Genomic DNA, 19,339 nt, shown 5'->3' with positions numbered 1-19,339 from the left:
TCTTTGGTAATTCTTGTGCTTTCTGGTATATCACGATGTGCCAAGTTTATTTTGTACATTTCCCGGACCAGACCCAGAATCAGACTTTTCCCCAAGGTTCTCTGGTTCCTTCCATTGGAAATGGTATTTAAAGACCACAAGCTTAAGGAGTGCTCATTGCAATGAGGTTGGACTTTGTTTCTGACCTTTTTAGTAGACAAAACTAAGAAATGTTTGCTTTTTCTAAAGATAAAATATATCATGATACTCTAAATTCAAGATACTCCCAATTCAATTTCACTCCCTCTGAAAAGCCCAGTTTTTTTACATCAACATAATTATTCCTTTGTTTTATCCCATGCTACACATGCAACATGTTTAGAACAACAATTTTAACACCACCACCACCAATATAGTAGTGGTATGTACAGTCAAATTGTTGTGTTTTAAAGTCACTAGGAGTTCATCTTTGTGTTGTTTTGGCATCAACTGGATGCATAGGTTCATTAGTTTTTGTGTTTAGAGGTATCTTTAAGTTTTGTTTTATAATTATATAAAATTTGCATGGTTGTAAAGTCAAATATATAAAACTTTTTAAAAGTCTACCTTCTATCTCTGTCCCTTCCATCCTATTATTTCCCTCTATAGGTAATCTTTTTAAAAATGTTATGATTTATCTTTTAATTTAGAAAAATATATGCTAGTATAACAACAGAATTTAACTGAGGCAATTGAACTCATCTGTATATTAAAGGAGAGGCAGGAAGAGTATTATTGAGGCTTCTTGCATGTGCTTGAACTCTGCCTAGCATTTCCCCCCTCTTCTAGTTAACTTCCACTCATACCTTGTCAGTTCAATTGCTGCTGCTTCAAGGACATAATTTTGGATTTTCCAAATTATTCCATGATATGCTTCTCTCACTTGCTACAATTTATCACTTTTGTTAATCCTTACCCGAGAAATTAAAAAAAAATTTTTTGTTGATTTTTTTTAGAAAGAGTGGAAGGGAGGGGGGAGACAGAAATATCAATGTGACAAAAAAACCACATTGATTGGTTGCCTCAGGATCGAGCCTGCAACCGAGGTACATACCCTTCACCAGAATCGAATCCAAGACCCCTCAGTCTTCTGGCAGACACTCTAACCATTGAGTCAAACTGACCAGGGCTACAATTTATCACTCTTATAATAATTTATAGCATAATTAATTATTTTAGCTCTGTCTCATACCCTAGATTAGGTCCATAAGGGCAGCAGTATTTCTCTTACTCAACATTGTGTTCCCATCGCCTAGCACAGTGCCTACTCATAATAGGATTTTTAAAAATATATATGTATATGTATTTATTGATTTTAGAGTGGAAGGGAGAGGGGGAGAGACATTGGGATCCAATCGGCTACCCTCTGGTGCAAAGGACGATGTTCAGCCGAGCCACATCGGCCAGGGCATAATAGGCTCTCTTTATGTTTATATTACATCTAGTGAATGAATCTATTGCATGAATGAATGAATGATGTTGGCTTTGGGCTCTTCCACAGCCTCTTAACCTCTCTCTCTAATCATCTGTTTTCCCTCTGTAAAATGTGAGCATACGTGTCTCCCCCAGGATTGATGGGAAGCGTAAGGGAGGTGACGAACACTCAGATCCCTTTGACGGGTGTAAAATTCTATAACGGTTTTATTTATTAACAAGCACTGGTTACCGGCAGGTGGCGGTAGCAGTCCCTTGCCGGATTGGGGCGGGGCCAAGACGGGGGGGTGGAGCTGGGGCAGGGGGCGGAGCTAGAGCGCGACAGAGGCGGAGCCAGCAGTTGCGGCGCAGCAGAGCCTGTGAGTCCCAGGATACCCTGTCGCCTCCGGCCCCGCCTCCCAGGGTGGGACGTGCACGGCTATTAGCCAGTGCAGTCGAGGGGCGGTCACCATTGGTCGGCAGCCTGTGGGCTTGGCGGGCGGTGTCCGGACGCAGGTGCTGGCCGGAGCGGAGCTAGCGGCGCTGACGGGACCGGCCGGGCCGGGACTGGGCCCCGGGCGAGCGGAGGGGCCTGCGCGGCCTCCCGGCCCGGCCGCAGATCAGGTGCGCACCGGTAGCCTGGTGGGGTCGGAGGACGCAGGTCCGCGGGCTGGACCCGGGTTCGAGGCCCGAGCCTGGCCCCGGCGGGGCGGCCGGGTTCGGACCCTCGGCCTCAGCCTTTCCGGGGACGAGGGGATCGCAGTTTCCGTCTCCAGGGCAGTGGGAGGTCTTCAAGCCTCGGTTTCCCTCTCTGTGAAACTGGGTCATCCTAGGGCCAGTCTAATGGGGCTGATTCAGGAGATGACTGATGAGAGTTTCAGGCACACAGTAGGCAGTCAGTAAGTGGCCAGTGTCCTTCCTCAACCTCCTTCTCAAAGGGATTCTGCCTGAAAAATAGTAAATATGGTGAACCAGGCACCGTATAGAAAGGCCATGCTTAGCAGAGTGCCTGGCAGTTAGTGGGTGTTCAAAACAGAATTTATATGATTGGCTCATTTAGTTCTCTAGGGACCATAATAGGTGCAAATATTAGAAGTGTTCCCTGTTATGCAGAAGAGGAAATCAAGGCTCAGAGAGGTAAAGTTTTTGCCCAGGGCTACACAGCAAATAAGAGCAGAGCTGGAATTCTAACCTGGCCTCCAATGCAGGGCCAGGGAATTACTGAAGGGCACACAGGAGCAGGAGCCTCTCTCCGGTGAGTGAAGAGGAATGAATGCATTTCACAGGCTCTACGTTTATTAAAACAGCAACAACAAAATGGTGAGCATTTATTGAGCACTTACTGTGTGCCAGGCACTGACAGTGTCTTGTCTCATCAAACCCTCTGAACAGCTCTGTAAGCTGATGACAACAATTATAATAAGAGGTAATATTTATTGACTTTTTTTTAACTTTTTAAAAATTGGTTTGGGCGGGGGAGGGAGAGAGAGAGAGATCGATTTGTTGTTCCACTTATTTATACGTTCATTGGTTGATGTTTGTATGTGCCCTGACCAGGGATTGAAGCTGCAACCTTGGTGTATTGGGATGACGCTCTAACCAACTAGGCTACATGGCCCAGGGCCTATTTATTGACTTCTTAATATTTATGGAATTTTGAGCTGGGTATCATTTTGACTACCATTTTATAGATGAGAAAACCAAGGCCAGAGACTGAAGTAGCTGGCCTGAGATCACACTATGGGGAGTTATGGCTCTCTGCTTTCTCCTCCCTCAGTTTCCTGCTGTCAGTAAAGGAGACTAGGGCAGATCTGAAAAGGTTGTGGTGCCGTAGTGCCACCCAGATCAGCCTAGCTAAGGGTGAGCTTCCCTGGAGGAATTGAGCCTGGGGATCCTCCTCAGGAAGCCCCTCAGCAGACACAGTCCACCAACTCCATCAACTTATTTGACAAAGAAGGATGAGGCCTAGAAAAACAAAGTGACTTGTCCCAGGATCCAGCATCAATGACAGAGTCAGGACTTTAAAAAAAAAACAGGTCTTTTGAGTCCCAGACCCACTCACTGGACTAACTTTAAATTCTGGCACTGTTCCTTCTTACCTGTATGACCTTGGACAAGTAACTGTCCTTCTCTGAGTCTTAGTCGCAAATGAAATGGGGGTAACTATTGGACTTACGTCATAGGTTTGTTGTGAAGACTCAGTGAAATCTATCTCCAGGTCACTGAACCAAGTTTGCCCTAGACACTGACTCCCTTTCCCATCCCAGCAGCCCCAGAGCTAAGTCCAGCCTGTAGCCATTCCATCCTTGTGTCCAGCCTCGAGTTTGGTCTCTTCTGAGCCCAGGCCTCTGTGGTTTATAAGGACCTCTAGCCTCTAAACATCTGATTCCCTCCATGGGAGCTAGCAGACTAAGGGACCTTGTTCCCAATAATGCAGGTCTGCTCTTATACAGAGTAGGGGCTGAGAAATTAATGCAGCCACTCTGTGCCAGACACAGGGCCAGGCGCTGGAGACAGCAGAAAGCAAGTCCCTCCTTCACAGAGCTCACTGAAGTGTGGAAGACAGACGTGGTTACACAGGTAGATGAAGAAGAGCATCTCAGAGCGGGGCACATTCTTTGAGGGCAATAATGTGGACATCAATGCATCAATGGCACTTTAGACGGGATGGTCAGGGAAGGTCTCTCTGGGGAGGTGACCTTTGAAGGGGACACTTAACTGTTTAGAATTCAGTGAGCTCAGCACAGTACTGGTATGCAGTCCTTAATAAAGAGTAACTGCTGTTATTATTTTGGCCATTTGCAGGCCTTACATTAGCCGATATACCAGTGAGTTTTCCCCCCCTGATAGTAAAAGAAACTGTAGAACTAATATATAGGAGCTGTGATGATTCTTGTAATGCCCAATTCCTTGCAGGAATGTTAAGGCTGATCCTTGGACGGGCAGGAGCACTCCCTTGGATAGGCCACTTGCTTTCCTTCTGACCTCTGGGCCAGAAGTTCTGGTTATAGGCACATGGAAGGGACAGCAGCATACACAACATGGCAGACAACTCACTGCACCTCAGATGTTATCTCGGTCAGGCATCCTTCCTCCTGGCTCCTCCTGCCTCTGGCTGATAACTTGTTTATCTGGCCTTATTATGGAGGCTCAGAAGGGCATGTTAAGCTAGGACACTGCTGGTCGAGCTTTTCAGAGGGCACTGATCTGTTGGCAGACTATCCTGGTGCAAAAAGTTAGTCAATAACTTACGCTGCTTTCCCCTAGCTCTGTCTCTCAGATTTTAACTCGCAGGAGTTGGTTAAAGCTGACTGTGGGGTATGTCAGTAAGTATTTCTGGGGTCTCTAGCTCAAAGCTCCTGAGATAGCCCTAGCCGGTTTTGTTCAATGGTTAGAGCGTCAGCCTGTGGACTGAAGGGCCCCTGGTTCAGTTCTGGCCAAGGGCATGTACCTTAGTTGCAGGCTTGATCCCCAGCCCTAGTTGGGGTATGTGCGGGAGGCAGCCAATCCATGTGTTTCTCTCACATTAATGTTTCTCTCTCTTTCTCCCCCCCTTTTCTCTGAAAAGCAGTGGAAAATATATCCTTGGGTGAAGATTACAAAAAAGTATGCCTGGCCAGTGTGGTTCAGTGGTTGAGCATCAACCCATGTACCAAGAGGTCGCAGGTTCCATTCCTGATCAGGGCACATGTACAGGTTTTGGGCTCGATCCCCAGTAGGGGGCATGCAGGAGGTAGCCAATTGATGTTTCTCTCTCATTGATGTTTCTATCTCTTTCCCTCTCCCTTCTTCTCTCTCTAAAATCAATAAAAATTTTTTAAAAAGTTCCTGAGTAAAGGGTGAGACAACTTGGGGACAGATCCTTAGCTTCAGGGCACTTGTACTGACCTCCACAGGCATTGAGAGGAGCATCTAGTACTTTCATAAAATTCTCACAGGGAAACACACACATCTTCGGGCTGGTTCTGGGAGGGACAAAAGGGTTGCCAAGGGTTCCTCCTGGCAGGTCAGACAGACCCCAGAGTGGGGGGCCAAAACTTGCTCAAGTCACCCACCCAGAGCTAACTTCAGATTGCTGTCTGAGGCTCCAGCTGTCTCCCATGGCCTCACCTCCAGAACAGGCATGGCTTAGAGCAGCTCTTCTGGTGGGAACAGAGGCTGCCAAGGTCCTCCCCAGCCTGGGCCACTTCCTTGATGGTCTGAAGTACCAAGGAGTTCAGAGTTGTACAAGAGGCCATGAACCAGATGGATCAAGGTGACTTACCATCCTTGTCTGTAGAGCCAAATTGCTAGGTCTGTTGTGCCCCATTCAGAAGCAGGCTTATCTGTTCTGAGCCCAGTCCTGGGAATTCAGAACCAGTCTCTGCATGATTGGTGGGCATGGTTCTGGCATTGGAAAGCGCCAAGAAAAGGGCATGCCATACAGCAGATGCTCAGTAATGGTTAGATGCTGTTACCATATCTGGAAAAGTGAAGATGGGCATGGCATGCAAGCTTTGAAGGCTGGACCGGGCTTTCTTAGGAGAGTTAGAGGTAATATAACCAAGTCCTTGTGTGCTAGGCCTGGGCTGAGTTGTATGTGTGATCTCTTTGAATCTTCACAGCTCCTACAAAGCTCCATCTTATAGGCAACTGAGACTTAGAGAGCTAGATTCAAACCCTGGTCTGTGTCCAACTCACTAACCTTACCCTTCACTTCCCTGCTGGCCTCTCCCCAGGCTCCTGGGACTATGGGCCTTGGGCCTTGAGGACCTGGTGCTCCCTGTGGCCATGACGACGGGTGATTGTTGCCACCTCCCTGGATCCCTGTGTGACTGCTCCAGCAGCCCTGCCTTCTCCAAGGTCGTGGAAGCCACAGGCCTAGGACCACCCCAGTATGTGGCACAGGTGACTTCAAGGGACGGCCGCCTGCTCTCAACTGTCATTCGGGCCTTGGACACACCGAGGTGAGTGGTAATCGAGCAGGTGTATCTACCTCCACTCACTTCATTCTCTGGGCCAGTGACTTCCTCCCAGTCTAGGGTCAGAAATCCAGTCATCTAAATGGGTCAGAGAAAGGAGCCTAGGCCGGGAAGTTCTGATTCTTCAGGAAAAGCCAAAACTCCAGATTATTGCATGAAATAGGAAGATGAAATGTGGCGAGTAGCTCCTGTTTCGGAGAGGCAGTGTGAGGAAGTGGTTAGAAGTGCAGAGGGTGACTCATATAGCACCTGGGCTGAAATGCTGAGGGGGGGTCTTCCCTCCCTGTGTGACCTGGGACAAGTTGCTTTACCCCCATATTTCTAAATTGGAGACACCTTCCTTATTGGGTTGTGCTGAGAGTACATTGCCATGGTCCACACTGAGTGCCCACAGGTGGGTTTACCACCTTGTCAGTATTCGATAAATGTGTTTAAACCTCACTGTTGGCCTTCCAGACCCATCTGTGAGCTAAATCTGCCTGATTCACCAATTTGTCATAAGTTCCAAGGAAAAGAGTTTTAAGAAAACCCCACACAGCCCAACCGGGCGTGGCTCAGTGGTTGAGCATCAACCTAAAACCCAGGGGATCAAGGTTCAATTCCTGGTCAGGGCACATGCCCAGGTTGTGGGCTCGATCCCCATTAGGGGACATATAGGAGGCAGCCGATCAATGACTCATCATTAATGTTCCTATCTCTCTCTTTCCCTCTCCCTTCCTTTCTCTGAAATCAATAAAGATATATTAAAAAAAAGAAAACCCCACACAAATTTAAATCCATCTTAACTCACTAAAATTTAAAATAGGCAACAATTTTTCAAGTTTAATGTATTGTTTATTTGATATGATTTAATTCATAAGTTTTTTCCCTCAATTTTTTTTGTTAAAATACATATAACTTTTACCATCATAGCCATTTTAAGCGCACAGTTCAGTAGTGCTAAGTACATTCGCATTGTTGCGCAATCACCATCATCCATTCCTATAACTCTTTTCATCCTGTAAATCTGAATCTGTCTCCATTAAACAACAACTCCTTATACCCTCCCCCAGCCCCTGGCCCCCACCATCTACTTTCTGTCTCTATGGATCTGACTGCTCTACAACCTCTTATATAAGTGGAATCACGCTATATTTGTTCTGTTCTATCTGGCTTAATGTCCCCAAGGTTCATCCATGTTGTAGCAGGTATCAGAATTCACTCATAAGTTTTTCATTCAGACATAAAAAGAAGCAGATGGAAGCTTTGCTAGGCTTTGGAGGGAGCTCACTGCCACTCACTAAGTCTTTGCCTGGTGTCACTTCCTCCAGGAAGCCTTGCCTGAGCCCAGATGAGATTGGCAGTTTTCCTTCTAGCCCCCAAGGCAGTTTTTTTTGTTTGTTTGTTTTTGTTCCCATGCTTTTATTTATTTATTTATTTATTTATTTATTTATTTATTTATTTATTTAGTCTTTTTATGTTGCCTTTTAAGATATTTATTTATTTTATTTTGAGAGTACATTTATTTAAGCTGGGGACAGTGAAATAAGGAAGGGCTTAGGATAGAAGAAGCAACAGGAGAGAGCTTAGGTGGGGCTGCTTTGGCTCTCTAGAAATGTTATAGGAAAGAAATTAGCCTAGGTGGGGCTGCTCTAGCTCACTGGAAAGTCAGAGGAAAGGGGGCCTTAGAGATAAGTTTAGGGGGTTAGCCCAGAAGAAGCTGCCACTGTTCATTGCTCCCCTGGTTGCAAGTTTCATGCATCTTTAGGAGATGCATGCCTGGGAGGGAAGAAAGGCATGGGTATGCTTCTGGGAGGGAGAGCATGCTGTTGTGTTTTTTTAAAATTTATTATTTATTATTATTTTTAATCCTCACCTGAGGATATTTTTTCCATTGCTTTTCAGAGAGTGAAAGGGAGAAAGAGAGAGAGAGAGATAAACATTGATGTGAGAGAGACACATTGATTAGTTGCCTCCTGCACTCACCCCGACTAGGGCCAGGGATCAAGCCTGCAACCGAGGTACGTGCCCTTGGCCAGAATGAAACCCGTGACCCTTCCGTCTGCAGGCCAAGGCTCTAACCACTGAGCCAAACCGGCTACAGCTAAAATTTATTTTTTTTTAATTTTTATTTTTAAATATATCTTTATTGATTTCAGAGAGAGGAAAGGAGCAGGAAAGAGAGAGACAGAAACATCAATGATGAGAAAGTCATTGATCGGCTGCCTCCTGCACGCCCCCAACTGGGGATCAAGCCCACAAACCAGGCATGTGCCCTGACCAGGAATTGAACCCTGATCGCCTGGGTCCTAGGTCAACGCTCAACCGCTGAGCCACGCCCGGCCGGACTAAAATTTATTTTTATTTACAGTTGACGTACACTATTATATAAGTTTCGGGTGTACAACAGTTTGATTCAACATTTATATGCATTACACAAAGTGATCACCACAATAAGTCTAGTAACATAGTCTTTACAATATTATTGACTGTATTTCCTATGCTGTACACTACATCCTAATGACTTATTTTATAACTGGAAGTTTGTACTTTTTAATGCCCTTACCCTATCCTACCCATCCCCTCACCCTAGTCCACTCTGGCAGCATTAGTTTGTTCTCTGTGTCTGTGAATTTGTTTTTGAGTTGTTTGTTCATTTATTTTGTTCTTTAGATCCTATATATAAATGAAATCATATGGTATTTGTCTTTCTCTGTCTGACTTATTTCACTGAGCATAATACCTTCTATAGAGGCCCATCCATGTTGTTGCAAATGGTAAGATTTCATTTTTTATGGTTGAGTAATATTCCATCGTATATATGCTCCACATCTTTATTCATTTGTCTGTTGATGGACACCTAGATTGCTTCCATGTCTTGGCTATTATAAATAATACTGCAGTGAACGTAGGGGTGCATATGTCTTTTTTAATTAATGTTTTTGTTTCCATCAGATAAATGCCCAGAAGTGGAATTGCTGGGTCATATGGGCAGCTCTATTTTTAACTTTTTGAAGAATTTCCATATCATTTTCCATAGTGGCTGCAGCAGTTTACAGGGTTTTTAAGTCTGTATCTTCATCAGATCCCTTGAAGGCAAGACCATGTTCTGGTCAAGCCAGGCTTGTAGAAGGGGGACACTTGGAAAGGCCAGGGGTCTATTAGCCGGAGCAACCTGGGCAGGGGGATGGGGAGGAGGCTGACTGAAGCTGGGGTCTCCCTACATGGATTCATGAGGGGCACTGAGTGAGTTAACCCCACCTTGCCCCACCCTTCCTCTTGATACATGGGGAAACTGAGGTCAGGGGGAAGCAGACACTTGCCAGTGTCACTGAGCAGAATTGAGGTTTGGACCCAAGGCTTCTGCTAGGGTGAGAGAGAAGCAGGGGAGAAGCTCATCCCCTCTGCTTTTAGGCTGGTGGCCAGGACAGTTATGCCCTCTGACACCACTAGGCCCTCCTGATCTGCCCTTCCACCTCTTTGCCAACAGCTTCTCCCCTCTGCCTCTTGATGCAATTCAATCCCAACCTGTCCAGACTGAAGACCAGGGCAGATTGGCCCTTCACAGAGGGAAAGCTGCTGTTTTTCCAAAGAGCTTTTATCATCCAGAGATGTGGCCTTCCCTCCAGCCTCCTGGCTAGTCTCCCCAGAGTAAATGAGGATCCTCCTGCCACTGCCAGCACATCCTGGGGATTGGTAGAGGCCCATGCAAGCAGGTCACCAGTTGCCTGCCTCGACTTTTAAACCTGTAGAGGATAAAGAGGAAGGCCCAGGTGGTGTCTCCAGGACCCAGTACAATCCACAAAGGCTCAGGCTTGGGGCCGGCATCTGGGGCCTCTATAACCTCTGAATCTCCAGTGCTCTGCCCACCAGGCTGTGAGTAAGCCCAGGCCCTTCTGGAAACTACCCAGAGCATTTCTGCATCCCCAGGCCTTTCACCTGGCCTACCACTACTGCCTCTTTGTTTTCTAACTTGATTACACTCTCCCTTTTCCTTTGATCTTGGAGCATTCTCTGGGCAGCCCAGTGGGATCTATGCTTGTTTCACCCCCTTCCCCACTCCATTTCCTTCCCATCTGTATTATGTGCATTATTTTCCTGAGTGAAGCCCATTTCTCTTTCCCCACCATCTGTTGCAGGCAGCATACGTAGCATAGTGGCCAAGGGTACACAGGCCCCTGGAGCAAGTTCCTGGGTTCAAATCCCAGCTTTGCAGATAACTAGCTGAGAGAGTTTGCATAATTGAGCTTACCCCTTGGAGCTCCAGTTTTCCCATCTCTAAAATGGGGGCACCTTCCTCCTAGGCTTCCTGTGAGAATGAGACAAATGAATCCAAGATGTTGAACTTCAAACAGTGCTCAGTACATAAGTACTCAATGATAAATCTGGTTTTGTTTGTTTTGTTTTTCTCTCTGAACTTGCTTCTCCAAAGTAAGGTTTCCCAGGACAAACCCCAAACTGATGTCGTTTTTCCTCAAGGTTCTCATCACTTCTACTTCCTGAGGTTGGGTTCCAGAACTGAGATGCCTTTCCTTTGAACTTGTGTGGGGGGGGGGGGTAGGGGAGTGGGAATGGAATCAGGGTGTGGGGCGAGAGTGTAGCTAGGAGTGCCCTTTTGACTTTCTGTGAGAAAGCAGCACCCTGTGCCAGACTGGCAACAGAAAGCAGACATGAGTGGTCAGCTCAGCTCTTTGGTTTCAAAGCAGCCAGGTCCTGCCCCTGCAGGAGCTGCTGAGTCAAGAATGGAAAACAGTTTCCAAGAGCAAACTGGTATTTTCTAGAAAACTGCTCTCTCTCTAGCTCAGTTGTTTAGAGCATCATCCCGGTATGCCAAGGTTGTGGGTTCAGTTCCCCGTCAATGCACATATAAGAATCAACCGATGAGTACATAAATGAGTGGAACAGCAGATCGATGTTGCGCGCTCGCTCTCTCTCTCTGTCCCTCCCCCTTCTTTTCTCTCTCTCTCAAATCAATAAATAAAAATTAAAAAAACAAAAACAAAACTGCTTTCTTGTCCCGCCTCCTTCACATGTTCCACAGCCCTCTCTGGGCAGAAATGTCTGGAAAACAATGAGTCATGTGCTAGACAGCCTCTGGGCCCACCAAGGCCACACCCCCACTCTCCTAAGCCTCAGGGGAAGGACCAGCATCCCCAGAGACCAGGTGAGGATTGAGACCTCTCGGAAGGGACTCTCTGTGATGCTTTATATGTCTGTTTTCTGAGCCTCACAGGGAAGAGGAGCAGAGGAGCTCTTCTCCCTGGACACACAGGTTCTTCAGGTAGCATGGTCTTTAGGTATGGCTAGATCCAGCGCCTCTGATTGATCTCCTAAAGAACCTGTCCTTCCCTGTCTTTTGGTTCTGCTTTCCTCTCTTTTTCAGTGTTTGGCATCATTCACAGACTCCATGTGGAGACCAGGCTGCCACCAGAAACTCTAGACTTACATCAACTGTGCTGCCTGTAGTTCTGGAGGTTTTTTTTGGGGGGGGGGAGGTGATTTCAGGAATTAATTCCCTGTGATTCTGATTCCATCACACATGATCTAAGTTGGTCCAGTGCCCAGTGATGTGTGGTGTTTTGATTGGTCAGGCCTGAGGTTATCAGGGGTATCATCAGCTCTGTCTTAGTCCTTGAAGACTAAGAATTAAGAGTGGGGTGGTTTGGCCCGGCCGGGTGTAGCTCAGCGGTTGAGCATCTCTACCGAGGATCCAGGCGATTGGGGTTCGATTCCCGGTCAGGGCACATGCCTGGGTTGCGGGCTTGATCAATGACTCTCTCTCATCGTTGATGTTTCTATTTCTCTCTCTCCCTCTTCTTTCCTCTCTCTGAAATCAATAAAGATATATTTAAAAAAAAAAAAAGAGTGGGGTGGCTGCCCTAGCTGGTTTAGCTCAGTGGTTAGAGCATTGGCCCATGGACTGAAGGCTCTTGGGTTCAGTTCCAGTCAAGTGCATGTACCTTGGTTATAGGCTCAATCCCTGGCTCTAGTTGGGACACACATGGGAGGTAACCAATTGATGTATCTCTCTCACATTGATGTTTTTCTCTCTTTCTCTCTCTCCCTTTCACTCTCTCTCTAAAAAGAAATGGAAAAAATATCCTTGGGTGAAGATTTAAAAAAAAAAGAGCCCAGCTGGTGTGGCTCAGTGGTTTAGCATTGACCCATGAACCAGGAGATAGTGGTTTGATTCTGGGTCAGGGCACATGCCCAGGTTGTGGGCTCGATCCCCAGTAGGGGGCGTGCAAGAAGCAGCCCATCAACGACTCTCATCATTGATGTTTCTATCTCTCTCTCTCTCCCTTCCTCTCAAATCAATAAAGATATATTTTAAAAATAAAAAATAAAAACTTTTTAAAGAGAGAGAATGGGGTGGTTGCCCTGGCTGGTGTGGCTCAGTAGTTAGAGCATTGGCCCACGTACCAAAGGGTTGTGGGTTCAATTCTCAGTCAAGGGCATGTACTTGGGTTGTGGGTTTGCCACCCAGCCTGGGTTGGGGAGTGTGTGGGAGGCAACCAATGTATGTGTCTCTCTCACATCGATGTTTCTCTCTTTTCTGTTTCTCTCCCTCTCTTCCTCCACTCTCTCTAAAAATCAATGAAAAAAATATCCTCAGGTGAGGATTAACAAACTAACAAAAAGAATGGGGTCGCCCAGCCAGGCGTGGCTCAGCAGTTGAGCGTTGGCCTAGGATCCAGGCGATCAGGGTTCGATTCCCGGTCGGGGCACATGCCCGGGTTGCGGGCTGCAGCTGATCAATGACTCTCTCATCATTGATGTTTCTATCTCTCTCTCTCCCTCTCCTTTCCTCTCTCTGAAATCAATAAAGATATATTTAAAAAAGAAAAAAGAAAAAAAAAGAATGGGGTGGTTTCCCAGGACAATCAGGGTGGTATTGCAAGAAAATGAGTGGACACTGGGCAGACAGGTATAAGAGATGCTCACCCTGTGCCTAAAAAGGTGCTGCAGGAACCTTGGGGAGAGAGCACATCACTCCATCTGTGGGAGTCTGGGAAGCCTTCCCAAAGGAAAGGACATTTGGAGTTGGGCATTGAAGGATGAATAGAAGTTTGCCAAGTGGCTTGTGATTCAATGGGTAGTGAAGCAGGCATGTAGGCAGAAAGCCTGATCATTGCTCATATGTCCCATCTCTGTGTCCAGCGATGGCCCCTTCTGCCGGATCTGCCATGAGGGAGCGAATGGGGAGAGCTTGCTGTCTCCGTGTGGCTGCACCGGCACGCTGGGCGCTGTGCACAAGAGCTGTCTGGAGAGGTGGCTTTCCTCATCCAACACCAGCTACTGTGAGCTGTGCCACACAGAGTTTGCAGTGGAGAAGCGACCCCGGCCCCTCACAGAGGTATGCTTAGGAGCCTGAGGTTGGAGTGGGCAAGGAAGGAAGGCAGGCATGGGTCCAGAGGAGGGAGCTGCCCTGGAGGATCCTGGTGGGCTGAGGAAGCAACTTCTCTAGGAGGGACATTTTTCCTTCCTCCACTCCAGGTTAGATTCTACTGATCCTGGGGGAGGCGGGGGATTAGGCCTAAGGTTCCAGAACTGACAAACCCTGTTTTGGACAAACCCTAAGGTTCCAGAGCTGCCCCCTCCCTGATTTCGTCACTTCCAGTGACCTCTGAACCTGAGACCTAAGGAATGAAAAGGAGCCAGCCATGCCAAGAAACTGGGGAAGGGCAGTCCTGGCAGAAGGCACAGCAAGTGCAAAGGCCCTGAAGCCAGGAAGAGCTTAGTGTATTTGACAAAGCTCAAGTGGCTAGAGTAGAGCGAGTTAAAGCAGGAGGAGAATAGCCCAGAAGGAGGCGGTAGTAGCCACACTGGACTTTATGGTCCTTGCCTGGGAGTTTAGACTTTAGCCTGAGTGGAATGTATCAGGGCTGAGACAGGGCATTCCCAGGTGTGGTGGTCTCCCTGCTCCTTCGAGCTCTGCTGGCCGCCTGCATGCTTTTTAGGCTCCTCCCTGCCCAGCCTGGCAGGAGGCAGCTGAGAGCTACAGGGTGGTGATACTGGGCTGAGGTATGGGCTTCTGGAAAGGTTCCTGACACATTTGGGAGCTGGGCTCTTAGTTGAACAGTGGGAGGGAGAGTTTGCCCTGCCCTTAGCCTCCTTCCCTCATGCTGCAGCCACATGGGCCTCCTCCCAGCTGTACTTTATTCAGGCCACACACTCCCAACTTAGGGCCTTTGCATCTGCTCTTCCTGCTGCCTGGGGTGCTGTCTCCCCCATTCTTCACATGGCTCCTTCTGCTCGTCTAGTCCTCAATGTCACCTCCTCAGAAAGGCCTTCCCCTCCTTGAGCGCCCACTCCGTTTCGTATCTCACCCCACGAGCGTGGGAGGGCAGGGCCCTTTCTGTTCTCTTCACCAGAATTCCATGAGTGAAGCCCATTTCTCTTGCCCAGTCATCTGTGGCAGGCAGTGTAGCACAGCAGTCAAGGGCACACAGACCCTGGGGCAAGACTTCCTGACTTCCAGTCCTGGCTTTGTGAACTATTAGCTGTGCGAGTTTGCACAAATGAGTCAGCCCCTCTATGCCTTTCAGTTTCCCCATCTGTAAAATGGGACAAAGGTGCCCAGCAGGGCTTGGCTCATCATAGGCTTAAGTATTTGTAAAATGGAAAGGAGGGAGGGAGGTGCCAGGTAGGAGGCTGATCCTGTAGGACCCAGTAGTCATGAGGGATGTCAGCAGAGGGAGGCACGGGGTCTGGAGGTCTTGTATCCCATCCCTAGGTTGGGGATAGCTGGAGGGCGGTATGTAGCCCCTCTCAGCAGCTCCCTCCCTTTCCTTACCCCTGGCAGTGGCTGAAGGACCCCGGGCCTCGGACAGAGAAGCGGACGCTGTGCTGTGACATGGTGTGTTTCCTGTTCATCACACCGCTGGCTGCCATCTCGGGCTGGCTCTGCCTGCGTGGGGCCCAGGACCACCTCCGGCTCCACAGCCGGCTCGAGGCTGTGGGGCTCATTGCCCTCACCATCGCCCTCTTCACCATCTATGTCCTCTGGACGCTGGTGAGTGGCTTTCAGCCAGAGGGCAGGTGTCTAGGGGTCTCTGGCTTACAGCAGCCAGGCTAGGGGTTTGGTCAGTGGCTTGGGGTGGGGGGGATCCCTGCCTGTCTCTCCATGTGGCCCTGGGTGGAAATTCAGATTCAAACCTGACCAAGGTTTAGGGAAGCCTGAGCTGGGTGACCCTTCTGCTCCAAAGAGACCAAGGCACCTGATCACCAGTGCTGAGTGCAGGCCCATCCAGGAGCCCTCCAAGACTGGACTGAGTTGGAAGGAGATGGGGAGAGAGGAGGGAGGAGAAAGGGAGGGGGGAGAGAGACAGACAGACAGACTAAGACCAAAAGACAGAGAGTAAGAGCAGGAGAATAAGAGACTGAGAGAGGGGTAGACCAAGAGACTGAGAGAGGGGTAGACCAAGAGACTGAGAGAAAAAGCTACTGAAAGAGAGAGAGGGGGTCTGGGGTGGAGTTGTTGTTTCAGCCACTGGCAGGCATTAGAACCCTTGCTCAGAGAATAAAGGGCACTGTAAGGTCTTACCCCTCAGATATAACCACTGTTATCTGTCTCAAAAATTATTTTTCGTTGCATTCACCAGCATATTTTTTTAAATACAAATAAGATGACACAGGTACTGCTTTGCAGTCTGCTTGTTTTCACTGTTGTAATGTTTTTTTTTTAAAAACCCAGCAGCCACCCAGCAGTCATTCATTGTATGGGTGCATGATATTGATTTAACCAATCCCTTTTGATAGGATCTGGGATGCATTCCAATGTTGGTTTTTCTTTCTTTTTTTAAAATATATCTTTATTGATTTCAGAGAGAGGAAAGGAGAGGGGGAGAGAGAGACAGAAACATCAATGATGAGAGAGTCATTGATCAAGCCCACAACCCAGACATGTGCCCTGACTGGGAACTGAACCCCGATCGCCTGGATCCCAGGTCGACGCTCAACCGCTGAGCCACGCCCGGCCGGGCTCTTTCTTTTTTTTATATGCTGTTATGAACAGTGCTTTGGGCATCACCTATGCAAATGTTTCTTGGAACTTGCTTGGTCAAAGAGTATGAACCATTGACATTTATTTAGAAAAAAACGCCTGGCTGGGTGTGGCTCAGCGGTTGAGCATCGACCTAGGATCCAAGAGATCGCAGTTCGATTCCTGGTCAGGGCACATGCCCGGGTTGCGGGCTCAATCAATGACTCTGTCATCATTGATGTTTCAACTCTCTCTCCCTCTCCCTTCTTCTCTCTGAAATCAATAAAGATATCATAAAAAAGAAAAAAAATATATAAAATTCTTAATCCTCACTGAGGATATTTTTTCCATTGCTTTTCAGAGAGAGTGGAAGGGAGAGAGAGAGAGAAACATTGACCTGAAAGAGACACATCAGTTTGTTGTCTCCTGCACGCACCCTGACCAGGGCCAGGGATCGAGCCTGCAACCCAGCTATGTGCCCTTTACTAGACTCAAACCCGAGACCCTTGGGTCCTTGGGCTGATGCTCTAACCACTGAGCAAAACTGGCTAGGGCAAGGGTACATTTCCTACAATTAATGAACCTCCACTGATACATCATTATCACCCCAAGTCCATAGATTACATTAGGGTTCATCCTGGTGTTGTACATCCTATAAGTTTGGATAAATGTATCATGACATGTATCCACCATTACACAGTTTTACTGCCCCTAAAAATCCTCTGTACCCTGCCTATTCATACCTCCTCCCCCACCCTCAACTCCTGACAACTCCATAGTTTTGCCTTTTCCAGAATGTCATAGAGTTGGAATTATGCAGTTTATAGCCTTTTCAGACTGGCTTTTTTCACTTAGTAACATACATTTAAGGTTCCTCCATGTCTTTTTTAAAAATATGTTTTTATTGATTTTAGAGAGAAAGGGAGAGGGATAGTGAGATAGAAACATCAATCAGCTGCTTTCTGCACATCCCCTACTGGGGATTCAGCCTGCAACCTGGGCATGTGCCTGACTGGGAATTGAACCATTGACCTCTTGGCTCATGGGTCGACCCTCAACCACTGAGCCATGTTGACTGGGCCCTCCATGTCTATTCACAGGTGGATAGCTCATTTCTTTTTAATCTTCACCTGAGGATATTTTTTCCACTGCTTTTCACAGAGAGAGGAAGGGAGAGAGAGAAAAAAAGAAACATTGATGTGAGAGAGACATATTGATTGGTTGCCTCCCGCACTCAGTAGGGCTGGGGATTGAGCCTGCAATCGAGGTACGTAATCTTGGCTGGCCTTGAACCCAGGACCCTTCAGTCCGCGGACCAGCGCTCTAACCACTGAGCCAAACTGACTAGGGCTCATTTCTTTTTGGTGCTGAATAATATTTCATCTTCCTATGTCCCATAGCTTATTTATCTATTCACCTACTGAAGGACATCTTGATGGCTTCCAAGTTTTGGCAATTATATTACCCAATGATATTTAATCCTTTCCAAGGGGCTATACTACTTCACTCCCACCCTCTGAGAGGCCCTTTACCTTTGCAGGGTCCTAAACTCTGGTGGGGACTTTCCCCAGGATAGTGAATGGGTTTGTGTGTATAATCTGTATGAAAAATATCTGGTTGCTGTTTTTGCTTCTAGAAGCATAAGCCCGGCCCTGCTGTGGGCCAAAGAGCCCAGTTTCCCTCCCTTGGGGGCAGAGGCCTGTCAGCTGGCCTCACCCATCCTGCACTGCCCCGCAGGTCTCCTTCCGCTATCATTGCCAGCTGTACACTGAATGGAGAAGAACCAACCAGAAAGTACACCTAAAGATCCGGGACACAGATGGCTCAGAGGCTACCCGGCACTCCCTGCTGGCAGCAGGACTCCTGAAGAAGGTGGCAGAGGAGACACCTGTGTGAAGGCTGGGCTGACAGGGCCAGAGGCAGCTGATGATGCCCTGACTTTTGGAAGAATGGAAACTGCCTGACCCTTCCTGCACGGCCAGAATGCTTCTTAGGCCAAGAGATGCCAAGTGGAGCTGATTCTGTGATCCCGTGTGAAGATATTTTCAGATTGTTTTGCACACTGTTGTATATGTGGAGGACAGATGGAAGTGGTCTTAAGCTTCACACGGAGCAGGCACCCTGATCTCATTCTGAGGTCCACTCGGCCCCTTGTGGGCCAACAGCTGTGGCTATAGGCTAGTTGAGGCTGCCCATGGGGCTGGACATTCCACAAGCTTTTTTTGCTTCTCTGCACCTGGCAGGCTCACTTTCCTGGCACCCTTGACTTTATAAAGTTGCAATGAGTTTCAAAAACCCACCCTGAATGAATAAAAGGAGCCCTTGCTGGATAAAATGGACTTGTCAATTATATTTCAGAACTGAGGCCTCAAAGTGAGGGACATGGGACCAAGGGGAGTCAGAGATCACACAGAGGCTAAAAAAAATGCACTGGGATGGTTTGAGGGATCCGTTGTGAAACAGCAGAAGAAGCCATGTCTGAGTTTTCAAGTGAAGAGCAGGTAGCATGGTTAAATAATAAATGATTTAAAATAAATATATGTAAGAACAGTTTCCACTTACTTTGCATCTACTATGGGCCAGATGCCATGCTGAGCCCTTAACACTCATTAATAACTAATGTTCACACTTATCAAGGGCCACCCTGCATGAGGCTCAGTTCAGAACCTTCACAGGCTTCCTCCGACTCTCACTTGCATCTTGGGCAGGAGGAATGGCTGTTACCTCCACTTTACAGATGAGAAGACAGGCCCAGAAGACAGGCCCAGAGCCGGGAAGCCTCTGTCTAAGGTGCCACAGTTCTAGGATGCAGAGGTGGGATTGAGCATGGGTCTGCATGGTCCCAGTGCTGAGCTTTGTGCATCCCCTTCCAGGAGGACTCAGGAAGGAAGCAGAAGATGGTCATGCTAATAATAGCACCCACTTTTTTTTTTTAATTCTCACCTGAGGACATGCCTTAGAGAGAGAAAGGGGTGGGGGGAGA

At 47.7% G+C, this 19,339-nt stretch overlaps 1 protein-coding gene across 2 annotated transcripts; it reads left to right on the top strand.

The window, feature by feature from the left end:
- Nucleotides 1–1,998: 1,998 nt before the first annotated feature.
- MARCHF2 (membrane associated ring-CH-type finger 2) lies at nt 1,999–18,892 on the top strand. Of its 2 annotated transcripts, none has more exons than XM_087816074.1 (5): nt 1,999–2,055; nt 6,150–6,377; nt 13,533–13,728; nt 15,178–15,387; nt 18,094–18,892. In XM_087816074.1, exons 2-5 carry the CDS (start codon nt 6,202–6,204, stop codon nt 18,250–18,252), a joined length of 741 nt encoding a protein of 246 aa, XP_087672200.1. In that variant the 5' UTR covers nt 1,999–2,055; nt 6,150–6,201; the 3' UTR covers nt 18,253–18,892. The 2 variants fall into 2 exon arrangements, with proteins under 2 accessions (XP_087672200.1, XP_087672201.1); XM_087816075.1 differs by lacking the exon at nt 1,999–2,055 and adding an exon at nt 2,389–2,686.
- The last annotated feature ends 447 nt before the right edge of the window (nt 18,893–19,339 follow it).

This window comes from Miniopterus natalensis, chromosome 4 (genome assembly GCF_054644295.1).
Source record: "Miniopterus natalensis isolate mMinNat1 chromosome 4, mMinNat1.hap1, whole genome shotgun sequence".
Lineage (NCBI taxonomy): Eukaryota > Metazoa > Chordata > Mammalia > Chiroptera > Miniopteridae > Miniopterus > Miniopterus natalensis.
The sequence above is the reverse complement of the archived record's forward strand: the minus strand, read 5'-3'. Positions and strand labels throughout refer to the sequence as shown.